The sequence below is a fragment of the Harpegnathos saltator genome, unplaced genomic scaffold, assembly GCF_003227715.2.
Source record: "Harpegnathos saltator strain DR-91 unplaced genomic scaffold, Hsal_v8.6 scaffold93, whole genome shotgun sequence".
Classification (NCBI taxonomy): Eukaryota; Metazoa; Arthropoda; class Insecta; order Hymenoptera; family Formicidae; genus Harpegnathos; species Harpegnathos saltator.
Window position 1 is genome coordinate 952,839 of NW_020230721.1, and position 21,501 is coordinate 974,339.

A 21,501-nucleotide genomic window follows, 5' to 3' on the forward strand; every position below is an offset into this window, starting at 1 on the left:
TCATAACTAAAACCAAAGTTTCCGAAACTTATTTTGGAACAGGCCTTGTCTGTATATATACATTCCTGTGGTTGGTGGTTCGACATTCGATGCACATGCGCGAAAAGGGGATTCGTGTAACAACAGTTATCAAATGTCTGGTTATGTCTGATTGCACGGTCACGATCGATGCCATTTACATCTATTAAAGTAAATTAGTAAATTAGGAAATTACTCTTTGACGTTAATATTAAGGTGGAATAGGCAAAGTCCTTAAGTTTCGACGCCTCGTCAGTTGACTGAGAACCTCTCTTGGAAAATCCGAGTTAACGATTATAGAAAGAAGGTATCGTGCTTATGCATATGCATATGCAAAAGTTATTTGATTAATACTTATCAAGTTCATCATTAATACTTATTTGATTATTACTAATCAAATAATTACATAATTTCACACTTTATTGACAGTGTACTAAACTGTGCTGATTGAAAGTGATATTCTTGCGACTTTTTATTATCCTAATGAATTCCTTTTATACCACATAATTCAGATTTTAAATTCTTATTATTATAACAAGATCAATTTAATTTATAATTAAGTATTTGTAATTAGATTTGTTAAGATAATAAGTTTAATAAAACTGGTATCTTGTTTTGTACAATCTCTTTAACATTTTGTAATTATTGTAATTATTTTTTTTGAGAACCCAATATTTATACATATATGACATAAGATATATTTTTATAATAAAAAAGAATGTATATATACATATAATTTATATATAGAATATTTTTCCTTTTTTAACACATATTATTAAGTACATTTGTATGTACAAATGTACTATCCCTAATAAAATATAGAATATCAAAGATATTAATATATTTAATATATTTATTTTGATTCCATATTGATATTGTATATAATTATAGAAAAAGCAAAATAACCGGATTCTAATGTCAGATATCAGAGGTGCAAGATGAAGCAGCTGGATATAACAAAGACTATGCTGAGATTATGTCCACTGATTATTCTGATGATGGTTAGGAATAGTATAGCTGGTGTACCACGCAGGGATCAATATCAGAGTCTGATAGGCAGTCAAGGCTTGTACAACGCCAGCGATGATGTGATGATTCTTAATGCTACAAACTTTAAAACAACCATATATGGTAGTACCAAGGGATGGCTTGTTGAATTTTATAACAGTTGGTGCGGTTTCTGTTATAGATTTGCACCTACTTGGAAAGCTCTGGCTAGCGATATTTTCTGTAAGTTTTCTATTTCAGGCAGATGATCATGAAAACAATTATCAATTAATCAGCAATCAATATTTACTTTAGATGTATTCATGATTAGATCTTGGACAAAGTTATTATATTCTGACAATTACTAATATTCCAAATACTTTGTGATGTCGATAATTTCACAATGTATATAATCATACAAAGAATTCAATTTGTAATTGAAAAAAAAGTAGATAGCTAAATGTCTAAAGAAAAATTTAATTTGCAGTTCAATGCTTATTTAAGATTTGTTTATTTTTGTGTGTTCTATCTATCTGTCTACAGAATATATAAAGTATTCATTTGCGTGTGTTGCAACGTTATAAAAATAAATTATAAATAAATAATAAAAAGATATATATAATAAGTAATAAATATATAAATAATAGACAATAAATAAGTAAAAATATATTTTAGCTTGGAACGACATCGTTGTAGTCGCCGCGATAGATTGTGCAGATGACGAGAATAATCCGATCTGTCGTGATTATGAGATTATGCACTATCCTATGTTAAAGTATTTCTCTGTGAATGCACATCCACCCTTTCTCGGTATAGTAATAGAGAAAGGGGATAGTGTTGACTCAGTAAGGCATAATTTAGTTAATATGCTTGAAACTGAGCAACAAGAGGGACGAGGATCTACATGGCCCAATATTGCACCATACAGGTATGTATCAAATTTTTCACACACATCTAAACTGTATATCAACCACAGTTCTTATAATTACAAAAACAATTCCGTTACTCATTTGTCAAGAGGCACATACGTTTGTAATATTTCTAAAGCAACTTTACTGATTGCAGGAACGTCGAAATAACAGACGTATGGAAAACAGCTTCCAACAGTGTAAAATATTTCTTCCTAATTTTCGAGAACACAGATTCTCATTTAGGTACGGAAGTAATACTCGATCTGCATAGTATCAACAGTTTACAGATACGCAGAGTGACATCCGACAATGAGTTACTGTGCGTGACGAACAAGGTGACAAAGTTCCCAACTTTGATAGCTTTTAGTCGTAATGAATCGCACAGAGTAATCAACGTTAGAATACCGACGAGGCAAGGTGTTCGACGTGCCATCAAGGATTATGTACTTGCGAAAGGAGTGAATATTTATGAAGCAAGTACAACAACGACAACAAGGACGACGACGACGACAACGACAACAGGAACGTTGCGCGACACACATCAAACAACAATGGAAATAATTGAAAAAACTCGCGAGGAGGAACAATTGACATCGAAGAAAAAGGACGATTATCTGTATCAACTCGATCTAGAGAATGCATTACGCTATTCAATCAATCATGAAATACCGCTGACAAAGTCGATAGAAGACGAGAAAATGGAGGCGTTACGAAGATACCTCGCGGTGTTGGCAACATACTTTCCTTTACGACGAAGTAACATGTACCTGGAGGTAATTCGTGACGTCGTCGAGAGCAAAACTCGCATTACCGGCGAGGAAATCAGTCAGCTGGCAAAGACGACAGAAGAGGAGATGTCGCCAGTATACTCGGGACCTCGTCAATGGATAGGATGTAAGGGTAGCATGGATTCGTACAGAGGGTACCCATGCGGCTTGTGGACGATGTTTCATACTTTGACCGTGAACTTCGCATTGGAGAATAGGGATGAGTCTCGAGATTCCTTGCAGGACGATCCTGCGGCAGTGTTGCGAGCGATGCACGGCTATATCGAGAATTTTTTCGGATGCGCCGATTGCGCTGCTCACTTTATAGAAATGGCCATGAGGAATGGAATGTTCGACATACGTAGCAGAGATGAGAGTATACTCTGGCTATGGCGGGCACATAATGAAGTAAATGCACGGCTTTCGGGCGACAACACGGAGGATCCCGAACACAAGAAGATACAGTATCCCTCGTCAGAGCACTGTGCAGTCTGTAAATTTGCTAATAATAGCTGGAACGAGGAAGAGGTATTACAATACCTAAAATACAAATATAGATATAGCAGCATCAAGTACGACGGGATTGACAATAACGAAAATACGGATAGTATGATCAATAGCAATGGGTCGAGAGTGAGAAGGCCGGAGAGACTTGCTATGGAAACCAAACATACTAATGCCGGAGAAGGCTTGAACGGATTTGACATTAGCATCTGGCTGGTATTGTATGTTTTGTCGTCCGTGATATTTGCGCTAGTGTGTTCGAGAGAACTCAAAAGTTATAAGAGAAGAATGTGGGTACAGGAGGAGAGTTACAAAAAGAAGAGAAATCACATTAATCAATTAACTATATGATACTCCTCTTTTTTTTGTTTACACTCTGCTCGTCGCATATAGTCATTTTTGCGCGTGCAACATTCCTAAAGATGAATTTGCAAGTATCGGTGTTTCAGTGTTTCGGAAAGTTTCCAGACAGTCAGGAAAATGACGCCATACAAATGCAAGGTATGTGGTATCTTCCAATTGCAAGTGTATATTTATATCTGAATTGGCACGCGCAATTCAATAGAGGAAATTTTATTATACTGCTTGATGTGGTAAGTAGTACTGCCAGTAGTAAAACGATAAAGCCAAAATGCTATAGCTACACATATATAAGCATATTGCGTCAAAAATTTTCTTATTTAAAAAAATATTTTATAAAGAGGCTTATATGTATATATGTATGTATTCTAAGAATTTTTTTTTAATTATATTCAATCTATTTCCAGTAAAATAAAAAGGTGTATCCTTTAGTGAATTACAAGTAAAAATTAAGCTGTCGATTAATTATGCACTGAACTGTTTCGTATGTCACTCTAAATTTTAATAGCATTTTTTTTTAATTTTGTCCTAAAGTTTATTCGAACGATATATCTTTATTGTAGACTTTTATGTACGACATATAAAACTTATACAAAGAAAATGTAACAATGTAGATACATGCAATAAGGTGTATAATGTATACAGCTGATAAACACTAAATTCAAGTAAAATATAACAATTATACTCAGCATCACGATGTATCCGATGAATATTTTTCTTGTAACATTTTCAATATCATTTAGAGATCATGTATTTATAATTGTTAAACTAAAGTATTTTAATCAAGAATTATAACATATACAGCATGTAATGTTAATTCTTTGTCTGGAAAAAAGATGTAATAAATAATTTTCTATTATACGTACGGCATCGTGCTGTAACTGTAAACCTTAAACAGTATAAACATTATAACATTGATTATTGTAAGATATAACAAACAAAAGTCGCATATTTATGTATCTTCATTTTATATTCTTATATCGGTTTCGTATGCGCGTGTGTGTGTGTGTGTGTGTATGCATGCGTGCGTGCGTGCGTGCGTGCGCGCGTGCGTGCGTGCGTGCGCATATATATTCTTTTATTTAACATTAAAAAGCGTTACATCGTTTGGGATAAACACTTAGGTGAAAAATTAAATCGATAACTATTGATGTATAATAAATTAAACAAACGAAGTATTATATAATGTAAACTAGTCTCTCTTTTCTTCTAGAAGTGCAATTCTGTTTGAATATTAAAAAAAAATGTAAAAGAAATACGATTGTGATATCTATAATCTGATTAAAAGTTAATCTTTTGCAAATTCATCTGTACATAGATCCCTGAAAAATTCTCTGATATATATCATGAATATTATAAGTTATAATCTTTTTCATGTACAGTTTTCTAATATAAAATATGCAGTTAAATATAATTTTGCATGTTTAAAAATGATATGGACATGAGTCTTGTGTAACATATAATTAACATCAAAAATTTCCTTACACTTATATAGCCATGTTAAAATGATAAAAAAGTTTTGGAGATTTTTCGTTTTTCTTTTGTATATACTGGTCTAATGGCGAAATACAAATAATTTATAATTAACATGATTTTATATACATATATATATATATATATATCAAAGAATCAAAAATCAAAGAATCCTATAATTACTTATGCAATGATTAGATAATAACCAGGAGAAAAACATGCAGGAATAACAGCTGTAAGATTCAAATAAATTTATTAGACATAATTATATAGTCTGTTAATTACATAAATATAATTAATATGTATGTACTGTATTTATATATAACATTTACAAAGAATATATATCAGACTGTATACACATGTATATGTATATATGATGAACTATAAAATGCATTGAAATTTTCAACAGCTTTAATTAGCGTTGTTTCATTACAAATATATGGTCTTCCAAAGCATTGAACCAATTTCTTTGCAATTTTGATTATGAAAACAATATTGACGTTATCAATATGAATAAATTGATATTATTTTGCAAGACATTTTGTTCAAATATATTTTCATGGAAAACATATGAATTCAAATTCAATCGTTTTTTGAACACACATTGTGCCATAAGGTTCCATTATGAGGTAACTGTGAATTTATATAAGGAAGAAACCATGTTATATACCATCGTTCTCCAAATACTTCTTTAATATTATCCTTCCAGCCCATGTCGTATGTATAATCCTTTTTGTTACTCTCATTACTTACAGTACCTCTAAGTATCAAATTAAAATGATAAATAAATAATACTCCTGTGTATAAAGTACCCACAAATGACATGATATACAGCACTAAGTAGAACTGATCGACGGACATGTCGATGCCAAAGAAGAAAATCGCCATAGGGAAAATCATCCTGACGATCGTTGAAAACTCGAAAGATACTCTATTCCAGATGAAAAAGCTGCCGTAATAAAAGGCGTACGCCGCGCCGAGAAATGAATACCACAGAAACATGATGAAATAACGGTGATTGTAAAAACCTATGCAGTAGCCAACAAAAACGCAATGGTGATTGCGCTTGAGAATGCACGTGTTACAGGTGTGACAATGCCATGATCGCGGTGGCGATACGGATTCGCAAACTGTGCACAGCCACCATCCATTCTCAGGTTTTGCTGTGCTTATTGATATCACGTTTCTAACGGTACTGGTGTCACACAGCATCGTATACGTGAAGTTACCTACGATATTCAACATGATGAAAGTGCCAAGAACAAAGTGCAGTGTATATTGCAAGTTTTCATCCTTGTACAATTCCGGCAATATTACCCACAATCCGAACCAGTATATCAATGGTACTACAGCCAATACGAAAACCATCGACGCTAGATCGCCAACAGCTCGCGGCCATATCTTCTTCCGCATTACCATCATTTTTGTCGCTATTGTTTTCTTTGGTTCATTTAATTATCTACAGTACGTAATCTCTTGTTCTTATCAACGTATCTGTTAGAGCAATTAGTCCTATTTTTCTTTCTCTTCCCTTTTAAATATGTCCTTTTAAGGATACGATATTACACTTTCTTTTTCTTAATTCCCGTTTTTTTCCAATATTTTATTTCCGTTTTTATAGTGATCTTTAGAAAGAGCCGATGACATCTTACAAGTTATCACAATTCTGGATTCTGGCTGTATTTCCCTTAAAGCATATCACGTGCATGATATACTCTGCCAGAGCATTTCGCAAAACACATCGCGCGATATAACCTAACATCTAATAACATGCACAAATTGTAATTGTCAAGATGAACTTTCTCACCGATTTGCCTGAAATTTCAGATTTTTGTGTATTTTATGACACACAGCATAAATATAAAAGTTAAAATTGTTGCTTTTAAGTAAAACAAAAGTTACAAGTTACTGAAAAGTGACAGTTCGAAGGTTGGGAAATATGTCCTTCCTCCCTTCAATAGATGGCTCTGGGCCTGTGGGAGTAAGCCCCAGTAAGGCTGTGTTCCAAAATTCACTGCCAGTACTGAAAATACATAGTTTGTGTCACGTATATTATAGATTTTCAGTGCTGGCAGTGAATATTGGAACACAACCTAAGCCCTACGCCATTCTTCTTGGGAAATATATATTGGTATATGTATGATTCACAGGGCCTGTTGTTCCAACTTCTTGGTAAGTTAACTGACAGTTAAATCATATGTCTGTCTTTGTCCAAGTTGAAGGAAAAATAAAGACAAATGTATGATTTAACTATCGGTTAACTTACCGAGAAGTTGGAACAACCGGCCCGTAGGCTATGTTCCAAAATTTACTGCCGGTATTGAAAATACATAGTTTGTGTCACGTATATTATAGATTTTCAGTGCTGGCAGTGAATATTGGAACACAGCCGTAGACTGTGCATTTCCATCCATCTTCGGAAACGTATCAATCAGAACGCAGTATTTTCATCCAGCAAGCAATCCAGCACGAAAACAAGCACCCTGTGCCGCTGGCTTAAGAAAGCGTGTGACGTTTTCAACAATCCGCGTTTGCATCGCGCCATCTAGATTTATTTCAATCTTAAGCCAGCGGCACACGGTGCTTGTTTTCGTGCTGGATTGCTTGCTGGATGAAAATACTACGTTCTGATTGGTACGTTTCCGAAGATGGATGGAAATGCACCAATCAGAACGCAGTATTTTCATCCAGCAAGCAATCCAGTACGAAAACAAACACCGTGTGCCGCTGGCTTAAATTTCAATAGTTAAAGCCAGCGGCACACGGTGCTTGTTTTCGTGCTGGATTGCTTTCTGGATGAAAATACTGCGTTCTGATTAGTACATTTCCGAAGATGAATGGAAATGCACTAATCAGAACGCAATATTTTCATCCAGCAAACAATCCAGCACTAAAACAAGCACCGTGTGCCGCTGGCTTTAGATTTGGGCAGTTTACGTCGCACCGTCTCGCAATGGTTATCCCCCCGCAACTCTATGCTTTGTCCCTATATTCCTATGTCTATGTATACACTCAGGAAACATAAAAAGAAATAGATACACATCTAGAAGTTAGTGAAAGGGAGAGAAGAAGAGAATAAGTGCAAGTTAGTGCAGCCAGTTCAGCAATAGAAAACTAGTGGTTTGTTCTTTGTAGCTGCACTGTTGAACTGGTGCAATAAGTTAAAGTGAGATAAATATAAGTTTTCTCACTCTAGTTTATTGCACCTGCAGTTCAGCAGTGCAGCTACAAAGAACAGACTAAAACCTAGTGCACGAGCATTTAAGCATGCGCAATGACGTAAGTGCACAAAATTTGAAGTATGTGGTCTGTTTTTTTGGCTGCACTGCTGAATTGATAACAATAAGTTAGAGTGAGATAATTATATTTTTTCTGATTTTTCCATTACTGTTTGTTACTATCTATGCTTGAGAGGTCTTTGTAATTCCTATGCTGTAGACCTTGAGTATAGAGAATTGGTGATGAAACTTTTCTTCTAATATGAATATATGAAAAGTAAAAATTTTCTAACTCAAAAAGATTTGATAACATTCATTTTTCATAAGCTCACATTATAATGTGTGAAAGATTTATAATTGTTTCCTTTAGTTTTTGATGAATACAGTCATACTACTAACATATATAAAATTGACTGTATCTGATTGGCAAAATCTACAGGTATATATCGCACTTTTTTATATCCAGTTCTAGTGCAACAGTTAAAATTTTGAATATACTTATTTCGCGAAATTCACCGAATGTTGTGTGTCATTTACGTCAGTTATAAAAAAATATAATGTTGCTTAGTAAACATTATTATTCTATTCAATTGAAAATAAATATAAGATGATGAAGTGATAAATATATTTCGAGGTTATAGAGGAGTTGTGATATAATAAGTAACAAAATTAAATGCAAATCATCAAACTTTGTAATAATATTCCGATTTTTATCTCGATATGCACAGGTAATGTTATCTGATATATTTACTTTTATATAATTTAAAACCATGAATAATGTTTTAAATTAGAGGTTAGAAAGCATGTAATGAATTTGACGAAGGAGAAAAGAGAGAGAGGGAGAGAATGCGTGTGCGTATTAGGAGAGTGAGTGTATATGGGGAACAAAAGTATATATAATCTTAGAGATAACAATTACAAATATTTAAATAGGAAATATAGAATTTATTCTAAATTGATACATATATATGATATAATTTTAGACATGTGCTTTTTCTTGGACATTTGCCATTATCATGGAAATATAACATTTTTAAGTTGACCTTAAGATGTCTGTACAAAACACAAGCAAATAATAGAATCAAGGAGTATGAAGGCCGTAAATTAGTAGGGTAATAAGAAAAATTTGTTTTAAAAGAAATATTTGTCAGTAGATTTTTAATAGGCATCATATATTTGTTTCATATTTAATATCATTTATTCATGCCTCTTATATATTTAATATTTATAGTTTAAACATATAAGTAGCTTTTAAGTAGATATTAATTAGACGTTTACATTGATAAATACATTATAATTTCTGCTCTATAGGTTTTCTGCGAAGAAAATGTTTTATGTGGTGTCCGATGTAGAAAATTATAAAGAATTTTTACCATATTGTAAGAAATCTGATATTACATTGAAAACCAAAGACCTTCTGAAAGCTAACTTAGTAATAGGATTTCCACCTATAAATGAAAGTTATACTTCTAAGGTAACCATGGTGTATCCAAGATTAGTCAAGGCAGAAAGTAAAGATGGCAGATTGTTCAATCATTTAGACACATTATGGATTTTCACATCTGGATTGAAGAACAACCCCGATACATGTGTGATTGACTTTTCTTTGTCTTTTGAATTCAAGTCTGTCATTTATTCTCATTTGTCAAATTTATTTTTTAATGAGATTGTAAGGCAAATGGAGAATGCCTTTCTTGAGGAAGCTAAAAGAAGATATGGTCAACCATGTTTAAAGGCTATACAGCTGCAAAGGTGACTGGACTAAATATTTAGGATAAAAATATTTGTTTCTATGAATTAATAAATTTATTTATGGCTGATACAATTTTGTCAGTTTTTATCTTATTAATTTAAGCTTATCACCTTATTGAAATCAGTCTTCATTATTATTATTAAATCTTTGTAATGAATAAATTTGTCAAGATAAACAATAACAACAAAAAGTTATACAAAACAACTAAGCAATTTTTTGTGAACTAAAGTATTTATAAATAAGACGTGTGAAATTGAATTGTATATAGTGCTCTTTAGTGTATATTTTGTAACTTGTTCCGCATCTCGCTCATTGAAATTACACAAGACAGAACTGATATTAAAATCTCAAAAAATTCTTCAAGTTTCTCCCTTTGACCTATATATTTTGTTCAATTACTGGTACAGTACAAAATATAATATAAATTTTATATGTCAAAACTCTGTGTTATGCCTACACACGGATGTATGTGTATGTATGCATGAGATACGAATAAAATTATATACGATAAAATATATTTTATGTGTATTTAGATATATCACGCGCGCGCATCAGAGGTCCAGATGCACACGAAATAAGAGTGTACATAGATGAAAATTCGCTTTCTGCATGAAAATTGAGGTTTTACGAGTCATGGCTACACAGCTGAGCATTTATATACACATTGGTTCTATTCGAAAGTGTAGTTTTTCATTCGCGCTCTAAGTGTCGATACGTCCATACATCGAAAGCACACGCGTCGAGTTGTTTTTCACGAGATCCCGCACGCGTAGCGCAATGTTGCTACTCGACGAGTATTCCACGGGCGGCATCGGCCTAAAGTAGCAAACCACCCGCGCCGAAGCGATGCACGTCGGAATAGTGATGAACTGCGCAACGAGTGATAGGTGTGGCGCATGAAAAAGGAAAGGAGCACGTCGCGGTTGCGAGCACTACCGTTGAGTGAGACTAGGGTACGGTGTGCACGTTACGTTTCAGAAGAATGAAGACATTCAGTGTGATTGGCTGTAACATTTCTCCAGCTCGTCGACGCGTATTATCATCCTAAGAACATTATTGTTGGACCGTATAGACTGTATAGATGCCCTTTACATCGGTCCTTTATACGTGTACATTGGCGCGTATTTTTCTGCAAAAGCGCGTCATACCCGCGCCTATGCGTTTTCGTTTGTCGCGCGGTGATCTACGTAGTGACGGCGATAGTGGGGGCGACGTCGACGGCGGCGTTGGGAAGGGACGCGAAGCGTCAAGGGGGTACCGTGCGCCGCGAATGAGAGAGTGAGGTTAGCTGTGTGTGTGCCGTGAGTGTGTGCGCTCGCTTTCTCCCTCGCACCTGCGCACCAATTCGTGCTCCATCTCGCTCACTCGTATACACACACACACACACATCTCATCATACACAACATACATACATACACATATATACATCATACATATACACACACACATGCATGCATTCATGCGTGTATGCATGCATGCATGCACACACGCTCGCACATACGCATGTGATCATCGTGTTTTCCGTGCCCTTGCGCGCGCGCTAGCTGGCCAAGTCGCTTACTCGCTCACACGTTCACTCGTTCGTCCGTTCGTTCGTCCCTCCGTCTGCCCGCACGCTCGTCCGTCTGTCCGTCCGTCCGTCCGTCCATCTATCCGTCTGTCTGTCTGCCCGCCCGCCCGTCCGCGTGCCTGCCTGCCTGCCTGCCTGCCTGCCCGTCCGTCCGTCGGCTGGCGCGCGCGCGCGTTAACGGAATTTGTGATCAGGCACGCAGGGACCACCGACTAATGTTTAAATGGACGCATCGTCCATCATCACCCAAGTGTCGCGGGATGACGAGATATGCGCGTTCAACAGCGAGAAAGGTGCGTATCGTGTACTAACCCGGTGCCACCCTCTTTCCTGCGCCTACAAGCTTCTCCGCCAGATGCTGCCGGGATTCGTTTCCCTGCACCTGTTACGGTACTCGCACCCGCGTTTCTCTCCTCGCCCTACCTCTTCGCCTAACTTCAACTCTTGTCGTTCCTTCCCCTCTTTCCTCTATCCCGCAAGTAGCTTCTCGCGTGCCTCTGTTTCTCTTCTCATCCCCTTCTACTCTTCATTTACATTGTCACCCTTTTCAACCCTTCATTATCTTATTTTTATATCTTCTGTGTATGTTGCGAATTTTATTTTCTTATGTGATGTTATGCCCTTTAACCCTTTATTCTTTATAGACCACCGTATAGGGGCAATCTGTAAAGAAAACAGCAAAAAAACATTTTCTATGAAAGGTTAATTGGAGCAACATTTTTGCCATGACATACAAGATGCAAATTTCTTATCTTTTGATAAAGATTGCACTTCTTGATTTGACAATATCTCATGGACTTAACTTTAGATTACTTTAGGGAAACTTGGTTTTTGGATCTGATATAAATTCAATACTACACTTGATCTTGATGTGAGTTTCTATATTTGTAAAATTTGATTGAATAAATATGTCTTAACATAGAGTCTCTCTTTCTCTCTTTCGTTCTCTTCTTCCTCTTTTTCTGTTTCTTTTTCTTTTTAATGAGCTCACCTAGAAAAAAGGAAGAACATCTTCCCCCCAAATGCATAAGTAAATATAGAGAGATATGACTTTCATAGTACGTGTGTGACATTAATATGAGTATATAATAACTACTTGGTATTTTTCTATGTATATTTTAGCTCAATTGCCAGGAGAAAATGAAACAGCCAATAACAGTCCATCTAGTGGCAAGAGGTCAAGGGAGAGAAGCCGCAGCTTCTTGCGTTCTCTACTTTGCTGCCTTGGGAGGGGTCGAGGTGGTAGTTCGAGGAGTTCCAAGGCGAGTTCGCTACAGGGAGATGGTCGAGGCTCGCCGCCACCGGGGACTGGATCTCCAAGGTTTCTGCTGCCGCCGGTCAGGCATCAAGACATGCACAAGAAGTGCATGGTAATCGACTTGGACGAAACTCTGGTGCATAGTTCTTTCAAGCCGATCAACAATGCGGACTTTGTTGTTCCTGTAGAGATTGATGGAACAGTACACCAAGTGTACGTCTTAAAGAGGCCTTATGTGGACGAGTTTTTGCAAAGAATGGGTGAATTGTACGAATGTGTATTGTTCACTGCAAGCTTAGCCAAGGTATGTCTTTAATAATTAGAAGAGAAAAGAAAGCAGGGAAATAATTAATAAGGAAAGTAAATTTTAGTTCTAATTAAATTTTAACACATGACTAAAAATAATCTTTAAGATATTCTCAAATATTAATTAGTAAAGAAATAAAGGTATATATTTTATTAAAATAGATGCTGATTAATACACACACACATATGCTTTTTACTTCTTAAATGTAACTTCTCAGGAATAGGTTTTTTAGATTTGGCATATGCCAATATAAGTGCTTCATAAATATGTATAAATCAATATATTTATATACAGTAGGTTGTCATATTGTATAATTCTTTTTATATGTTACATACATACACACACACGCACATCTTATTCCATATTTTACGTAAATAATTATTTTATTTTATGAGAAACTGTTTGATCTTTGTAGAAAAATAATTATGTAATTAAAAATAATATTAAATTATTATCTTTATAAGGATTTTAATAACAGTAGAACTTGCAAAATGAAATTCTAACTTATTATAACATAAAATAAGACTTGTTTGAAAAGAAACTTTTGAAGAGAAATTTAAAAAATTTATCAAAATGTATAATTTCTGCTAATGCATCTATTTATTGTACTCTGTGTTATTTCGCAGTATGCAGATCCTGTGGCAGATCTACTAGATCGATGGGGTGTATTCAGAGCAAGATTATTCAGAGAATCCTGTGTGTTCCACAGAGGGAATTATGTTAAGGATTTAAATAAATTAGGCCGAGATTTGCAGCAGATCATCATTGTAGATAATAGTCCTGCCAGCTACATTTTTCACCCAGATAACGCGGTAAAATGTACTTCTTGCAACAAATAACTTTAATTAAGTCATTTTTTTACGATATTTTGATGTAAATAAATGATTGTGTCTCATTAATTGATAAGAATGGTATCCATCCATGACAGGTTCCAGTGGCGTCTTGGTTCGATGATATGACGGATTCCGAGCTATTGGACCTGATACCTTTCTTTGAGAAACTCAGCAACGTAGAGAATATCTACACAGTGTTGTGCAACAGTAATCATCCATACAACCAGGTGGCAACTGCGCAGACGGTACCAAGTAATCAGAGTCCGCCAGGATCAGGTTCACTGGCTGCCTCCTAGCCCCGTCTGAATCCTGGCAACGCAGCCAGTCTTGTCGCTCAATGCACCTTCCGAAGGATCCTCAGGGGACTGCTTCACGTGACCCACCAATCGTTGTGTGGTCAAGGACCTCGAAGCGTTTCTCGTTGACCTGCGGAGAAACGTCTGATCAGTGGGGCTGAAAGTCTTATACCTTAATCCGTCATCCAGTGGACACATTACCACAGCTGCTGGTATCCTTCTTCCTGGCGAGCAACGCGACGAAGACTGAGTCACCTTCGAAGCGCGAGTGTTCTTCCATTTTGCCACTGTCGAGGACGACGAACTGTTGTGCCGAATTTGTCCTGTGCACGGGCAGGGTGAGAAAACAGGGTGCTCAGTGTATTTGAAAAATAAACCTGGCGAAGGTTGGCGTAGAGCCAATTCCGGTCAGAAGTTACTTGCGAGAAGTCAACGATTGATCGCGAGAGAGAAGACGATGATAATACGGTGACTAGGATAACGCTATTGAAAGCAAGTGCAAAGATATGTGAGGAAAAACGAATAAGAGAGAGAAGGAGATGGCGGGAGGAGGAAGAGGAGAGAGAGAGAGAGAGAGAGAGAGAGAGAGAGAGAGAGAGAGAGAGAGAGAGAGAGAGAGAGAGAGAGAGAGAGAGAGAGAGAGAGAGAGAGAGACCCGAAAGGAAAGAATCGCTCTAAGTCGTTTGATGGGCCATGTTGTGTTGTTGCCGTCGTTTAGTTTTTATATTCGAGTCAAAACATCCTAAAGCTTTATTCAGTTAGGATTACGAAGAAGATATTAATGCTCCGACCAGGTTTTTAAATGCTTCTAATGCAACTTATACGTCGAAGAAGAAGAAAGGTAACAGTAGCAGGTAAAATTCGAGATATGCATGAGAATATTTCATCTTAATGTTTACTTTAACTCTTTTGCGACTACGATATTTTCAAATTCATAATTTGAATTAGCACTAAACATCAGGAATCTTGGAATGTGTGGATGCAGAATCAAGATCGTAGATATTAATATCTAATTTAAAAATATACACATACAAGAAACTGAAAATTCAAAAGACTTAATATCCTAAAATTCTGCAGATTAGAGTACTGTAGCATAGAAACGTAGGAAATGATCTTTAAAATAAAAGTTGGTATGATATCAAAATTATATTTTTTTGCGATATTAATTACTTGGGAATTTGAAAAATCAAATGTATAAGCTACATTTTAAAATAGTCAAAAGAGAAACAGTTTTTGAACGAAATAAAAAATTTGTTACAACTATCAGGTTTGAAAATGACAATATTGTTTGACAATATTATCAGTGATGGAGCTATCTCTTGACACTGCCGGCTGTTGATAGGAACAACGATTTTCTACATATTCAGTTAAATAAGTTTCCACTCTCGCGAATTTATTGAGAATACTGCGAGTTATCATAAATCTCACAAATTCTCACAAATTTGTAAAGAAAATCAGATACTATTTTGTCAGTATTTTACAGATCTTGATGAAATAATAACTAGATTTTGAATCGATTTAAATTTAAAATTTATATTTCTTCGATTGTAAAAAAAACAAAAATATTTTCAGTCTTTATCGTATAAAAATGAGTATCTTAAGATCTACACATCCAAGAAACCATAAAATTTTGATTATCATTAAACAGAATATTAGCAAGAAAGTTATTTTGTGAAATCATCTTTTTCGAGAAAATTGAGTATAAGCTAAGCATTTTATTGATATTGCATTTTTATAATTATATATACACACACACACACACACACACATATATCCCTGCTGCTGGTACGCCCTTCGCTTGACATTCTGTATACAGCATTTAAAATAAGGCGATATTTGAATTTTGTGGGGTACATATTGCTTATTTCTTATCAACCCTCCACTCTAACGCCTGTAAACAACTGTTTTTACTTCATTTATTAATTTTGTTGTCAAGTATATACAATTATATTTCTTTTTTACGTATTTTTTAGATAAATGCTTTAATTACACTAAAAAATATTTGTTAATATATATTTTGTTAATATATATCCAGCAGCTAAACCTCTTTACGATTTTCCGCCAAAAAGTCTCACCGAATTAAAACTGACGGTAAAAAGGTGCGAGGGTTGAAAACTGTTAATTAAATTCATCAAAGAATGCCCATTGATTTGCAGAAACTGCAAAGAAATCGTATAGTTGATGAATTTACCAAGCTGTTTTGCTAAATGCAAAGAAGAACAAATCAAGGAATTAATCGAATAATCATGGATCATATTGTTGTCAATGTTGATAAATTGAAAACTGGGCCAATGCATATCATTCTTTCCCTCCAAGCTAATGAGGTTGCGTCACATTTGACCATTCGTTTTTGGAGCAAGAAAATGACAATCGTTTTTATTTTGGAGTATTTTGAATTGCATGTATTTTCTGACTTATCAAAAATTCACTAAAATTCCTGGTTTATTTTCTTAAAAAAATTTAGGAAGCAACATTTATTAATCACTTTGTCGAATATCACATAAACAATACAATTTTATTGTAACCAAACTTACTACTATAGTTATATTTCATCTTTTTATCAATTACCATCAATTCGAATTGTCGAATATTCGTGATTATTAATGATGTTCGATTAGCCATTATTTTCATATCTTTGCGAAATGAAAATCAGGGAATTATAAAGAATTGAGAGAATAAATGTTGTAAAATTAGATTTCTATGCTTTCGATATTAGCAATCGATTTTAACGTTTGCAAATTTCTATTTTTTAACTTATTATTTTAAAGACGGAACGATATCCGACAATTAGCATTTTCTTGTCCCAATGAAACGAATTGCACGACAATGTCATTAATAAATTAGAAATAATTTAGATGTAGCCCTTGAAGGGCAATAGTTAAGCGACGGTATATCCCTACATATGTGCATATATTTACTAATGCGTCATTTGTACACGATTACAGCTATTTGATCGAGGCATAACAAATGTACAAAGCACATTGTACTATCAAAATCAACTTAAATTGTTATTCGTGCTTTTACCTCTGTTAATACTATATTATTTTTATTTTATACATACACACACACACACGTGTGTGTGTGTGTGTGTGTGTGTGTGCGTGCGCGTGTGTGTGTGTGTGTGCGTGTGTGTGTATGTGTGTGTGTGTGTGTGTGCGCGCGCACACACATACATATGTATGTATGTATATATGCGCTAATGTCGTCACTCCAATGCAAAACTGTACATTAAATCTTGAATTCGGAATAAAAAAAAAATAAGTTTTTATGTCGTACATTTTTCTACACTGCTGAAAAATATAAATTATACTCACTGTTGACAAAGATCTAAATCAATTTATGATGAAATTAGCAAGCTTCTGGAATTTTTGCATTGAAATAATGACATTATCGATATATTCAGTGAGTTGATTATCATTATTAACTTTTAACAAGCTTGGATACAATTATTGTTTTATTTTCTTTCTTTTGTTTGCATAAAAATTGGCTCAAAAATTATAATACAATTAATAAGGGATGATCACTCATATTGACAAAGGACAAGGAAAGCATCTTAATTTATAATTTAAAAATGTACATATACTTAGAGCTCTGTTTGAAATGTAAGATTTTAAATTACAAAATTTTAAAAATTTATCAATTTAAAGATTTAAGACTTGTTTTTTGTCGCTGAACTAATGTATGCTCTCACAACATAGAATAAAAAGAAACGGATATACAGTTCCGACTTGCGAAAAAAAGAAAAGCGAACTAGAGTGCAAGAGGATGCAGCTAGTTCAGTAATAGAAAACAAACCTTTTACGCAGTATAAGTTTAAAAAAAGAACAAGTGTCTGTATGGGAATCAAATTCTATTTATACATCTAAAAGCGCTATTAATACGATCGAAAATGATTACTTATAATTTTTTATCTTTAGTCTCTATAAGAATCGTACGTACATATGAATCAAGGATATATTATTTAAAGCACGAAAGACGTGGCTCGCTTGTATAATATTAATAGATCTCCATGTGTATAAGAGATCGCTTTCGACAGGAAACTATTTCAGAAAGGCAGAGCTATCGATTATGTAATATTTGTTTATTTTCGAGTTATGTATTTGACTACAAAAAATCATCTAACAATTCTTTCATTTTCTAGCGTGATTCTTAGACTACCTTGTACCTTTTGTTTTATTAGTTTTTTTATCGACGTAACGATAGTTCGGATAAATCCGATCGCTCGAATTATTATTTCTACTTAAACTAGGAAGAGATTTATCGAAGAGATTTTTTATGCGGCTCCCAATTCTTCCATCTTTCTGTACTTAGTAAATGTGTATGTGTATGTATGTGTACTGATGTTTCTTTCTCTTGTAGAAGTTATATATATACACACATACACACACACATATTATGCGTGCGTATATAATGTAATGTTTCTCTTTGTGTAATGGCCATCGAAACGACTCCGTATGATTATATCATACATCTGTTCCAGAACAAATCTTTGCCCGATCTAAGGATCCGAGAATCCATAGATTTAAATATCCGGAAAACGATAAAAATAAGAGTCGAGAAATTTGTCGTTTTATGTGATCTATGAATCCATCTGGTAAAAAGGACAAAAATATCAGAATAGAAATGGAATGGAATGGAATGTCCTATCAAAAATCTGAAAAATATTGACGAATCTATCGAGCTGATGATTTGTACAATGATTGTATAATTTGCGATAATTAAACAAATTTACTGTAATGAAATAATTTGTGATTTTAAAATTAAAAAGGTCGCAGATATGAAAAATAATAAATATAAGGATCTTTGATAAGGATTCTCTCCCTAAGGATTCAATTCAGAATGAGATTCTGATCGTCAGAAATCAAAAAGTATTAAAGATGCAGATATCGAGGGCGGATAGGAGAAGACGGAAGAGAACAAGTTAACCGTAAGATAATAAAAATAGAAATACGTAGAAATGTATGTGTCAAGATTTCTTTACAGGAATATTAGATTGAAAAATCAGAAGGTAACTGGAAATTAACAAATTGCGCAAATAAATTTTGCAATGAATTAAAGGTCCAATTAGAAGAATTGAAAATGCATAGATCTAAAGATCTAAATATTAAGGATAATAAAGATTATACAAGCATGGAAAAAAAATGTAAAGATAAAGAATCTTGGATTCAAGGATTCAAGGACACATTTTAATTATATTATAACATTATTATTACGTTATTGCGTATGAAAAGTCCGTTTTATTTATACCAACTAATCCCGAGTTGGAAATAGAGAGATTGTGTTAATAGAATAAAGTTTACATGTAATCAGAGAGAGCTGTACGAAGAATTTATGATAAAAACTGTGCAATTTTTAAGCGTCTATTTTATTTATTTCTTAGAAAAAGAAGTATACAAGTGTTAGAGGCTTCTTTTATGTGTACATGTGTGCCTGTGTACGTAAATGCGTGTGTATATGTGTGTGTTAGTTTTAGCATTTAGTTATACATTATTAAAAAAGATGTATGTTTTCTTTTCCCTTCATAATAGTACATGTCAATTAAAATGCCTTTCGGATTGTTTTGTTGATTTAATTTCACTAATAGTGTACATTCAAAGTGATTCATGTTTATATCAAGTAAACTATTATATTGATTAAATTAAAAAAAAATAATTATTTTTTATCACGCTTATAGATAGCTCTTCGCGACTAGAGAAAATGTAAAGATCAGGAATAAATATAAATGTAAAAGTCGAAAAATCTTAAAGAAATCAAGACGCTATGTGCAGCTGAAAATTAATGAGCAAATTCTCTAGGTTGATTATCAGTGATCAAATGCTTAACATTTCATACGCAAGCACGTAATATCTCAACCGTCATAATATATCTTAAATAAGAAAAAAATGTGCGAGTGAGATAAAACGCCGCCAATAATGTTCTCCCTCTCGAAATCACAATTAGGATTCCGAGCCGCCTTGCTGTATAATGAAGCGACAAAACGTGTAAAAATATATACACACAAATATATAAATAAATGAACACACACACACATACACATAACATTCTCAAAACGGCAGAAGCGGAGAATGTACACGTATATGTGTGCGTGTGTACGTTTGTATGTACTCTATATGCGTGTACGTATGTGTAAAAAGATAGGAGGAAGAAAATGGAAAAATAGCGTTTAAGGCTTTCGCCGAGCGATGGCCGTCGAGATTCGTCAAGACTTTTTATATGCAGCCAGAAAATTTCTTAATAAAAGAAAAACACGGAAAAGAAAATAAGCGATGAACGAGCGTGCGATTTTTGCGCACTGTACAATTAGGAATAATTGTATCGTTATTGCAAATTGTATAAAGGTCTCTTTTTTTTCATGATTTATTGTTAACCCGTTAAAGGCCCGCATCGCCTTTTCAATTGCAATAAAGTGGCATAATCCTGTTATTCACATTGCATATTTAGCGTTAAATGCGACCTCGGCCCACGATTGCGTGTAATATCATCTCCGTATTGGACAATTGCGATTTATTCATTTGTGTTCGTAATATTAATAATGAGAAAAGTTATTATAATAAAACGCATTCTTGTAAAAACACATAAAATATCTTAACCAAGGATTTCAATTTAATTCAGTTAAAATCTTAGAAATAAAACTTTGATGTAAAACGTAATAAGAATCGGTTTAGGGAAAACACAATGTACACGATTTCTTGTTGATAATAAATTTTCTATTATTTATTTCTTTTAATAGAAGAAAAAATTGTAAAATTAGAAACACAAAATTTGCAAAGATAATGAAACACACATATTGAACGTTACTTCACAGAATGGTTTATCTAACGTCATTCAATCTACATTAAAATATTTTTCTACGCAATATTAGGGTAATTGCCACTTCAAAAGGATTTAAAAGAAGCTGATTTATAGCTATGCGAGATTTTCTTAAGAATCATAAAATCCGATCGACTGAAATCACAATGTAATGTATTATTGGATACAGAAATATTATCCGATATTATCATATCGGACCAATTTTGTGTGACTCGTCTACGCTACGTAGCTCACTGATGACTCGCGTTATTGTATATGAGTTAATCTTTTTTTGTCAAATATTTGTCAAATAACATGTGTCTCAAAATAATTATCAGAGCGTATTATGATTATACTTCGTTTTACAGCCAAAATATCAAACAATCTGAACAAAAAATTTAGCGTGGACCACTGGTGATCTATGCAGCACGGAATGTATTAACAATTCATATCAATA

The 21,501-nt window shown here is 34.1% G+C and overlaps 4 protein-coding genes across 9 annotated transcripts; 3 read left to right on the forward strand and 1 right to left on the reverse strand.

Moving 5' to 3' along the window:
• Positions 1 to 21: 21 nt before the first annotated feature.
• Positions 22 to 3,906, forward strand: LOC105180818 (sulfhydryl oxidase 1). Of its 2 annotated transcripts, none has more exons than XM_025307663.1 (4): positions 22 to 325; positions 941 to 1,248; positions 1,681 to 1,933; positions 2,071 to 3,906. In XM_025307663.1, exons 2-4 carry the CDS (start codon positions 957 to 959, stop codon positions 3,536 to 3,538), a joined length of 2,013 nt encoding a protein of 670 aa, XP_025163448.1. In that variant the 5' UTR covers positions 22 to 325; positions 941 to 956; the 3' UTR covers positions 3,539 to 3,906. The 2 variants fall into 2 exon arrangements, with proteins under 2 accessions (XP_025163448.1, XP_011135408.1); XM_011137106.3 differs by having other exon boundaries at positions 23 to 325; positions 910 to 1,248.
• Positions 3,907 to 5,370: 1,464 nt separating this feature from the next.
• Positions 5,371 to 6,996, reverse strand: LOC105180860 (probable palmitoyltransferase ZDHHC24). 2 transcript variants are annotated; one of them, XM_011137181.3, is made up of 3 exons: positions 6,828 to 6,996; positions 6,338 to 6,707; positions 5,371 to 6,249 (listed from the first exon to the last, which is right to left on the reverse strand). In XM_011137181.3, the coding sequence occupies exons 2-3, from the start codon at positions 6,417 to 6,419 to the stop codon at positions 5,603 to 5,605; spliced, it is 729 nt and encodes a 242-aa protein (XP_011135483.1). In that variant the 5' UTR covers positions 6,420 to 6,707; positions 6,828 to 6,996; the 3' UTR covers positions 5,371 to 5,602. The 2 variants fall into 2 exon arrangements, with proteins under 2 accessions (XP_011135483.1, XP_019695942.1); XM_019840383.2 differs by having other exon boundaries at positions 5,371 to 6,707; positions 6,828 to 6,995.
• A 1,691-nt stretch (positions 6,997 to 8,687) lies between these two features.
• LOC105180817 (coenzyme Q-binding protein COQ10, mitochondrial) lies at positions 8,688 to 10,111 on the forward strand. 3 transcript variants are annotated; one of them, XM_011137104.3, is made up of 3 exons: positions 8,688 to 8,966; positions 9,222 to 9,350; positions 9,550 to 10,111. In XM_011137104.3, the coding sequence occupies exons 1-3, from the start codon at positions 8,959 to 8,961 to the stop codon at positions 9,992 to 9,994; spliced, it is 582 nt and encodes a 193-aa protein (XP_011135406.1). In that variant the 5' UTR covers positions 8,688 to 8,958; the 3' UTR covers positions 9,995 to 10,111. The 3 variants fall into 3 exon arrangements, with proteins under 3 accessions (XP_011135406.1, XP_011135404.1, XP_011135403.1); XM_011137102.3 differs by lacking the exon at positions 8,688 to 8,966 and adding an exon at positions 8,978 to 9,128; XM_011137101.3 differs by lacking the exon at positions 8,688 to 8,966 and adding an exon at positions 8,978 to 9,105.
• Positions 10,112 to 10,763: 652 nt separating this feature from the next.
• hzg (CTD small phosphatase herzog) lies at positions 10,764 to 14,838 on the forward strand. 2 transcript variants are annotated; one of them, XM_011137099.3, is made up of 5 exons: positions 10,764 to 11,274; positions 11,756 to 11,854; positions 12,684 to 13,123; positions 13,753 to 13,938; positions 14,055 to 14,838. In XM_011137099.3, the coding sequence occupies exons 2-5, from the start codon at positions 11,785 to 11,787 to the stop codon at positions 14,253 to 14,255; spliced, it is 897 nt and encodes a 298-aa protein (XP_011135401.1). In that variant the 5' UTR covers positions 10,764 to 11,274; positions 11,756 to 11,784; the 3' UTR covers positions 14,256 to 14,838. The 2 variants fall into 2 exon arrangements, with proteins under 2 accessions (XP_011135401.1, XP_011135402.1); XM_011137100.2 differs by lacking the exons at positions 10,764 to 11,274; positions 11,756 to 11,854 and adding an exon at positions 11,862 to 12,591.
• Positions 14,839 to 21,501: the final 6,663 nt, after the last annotated feature.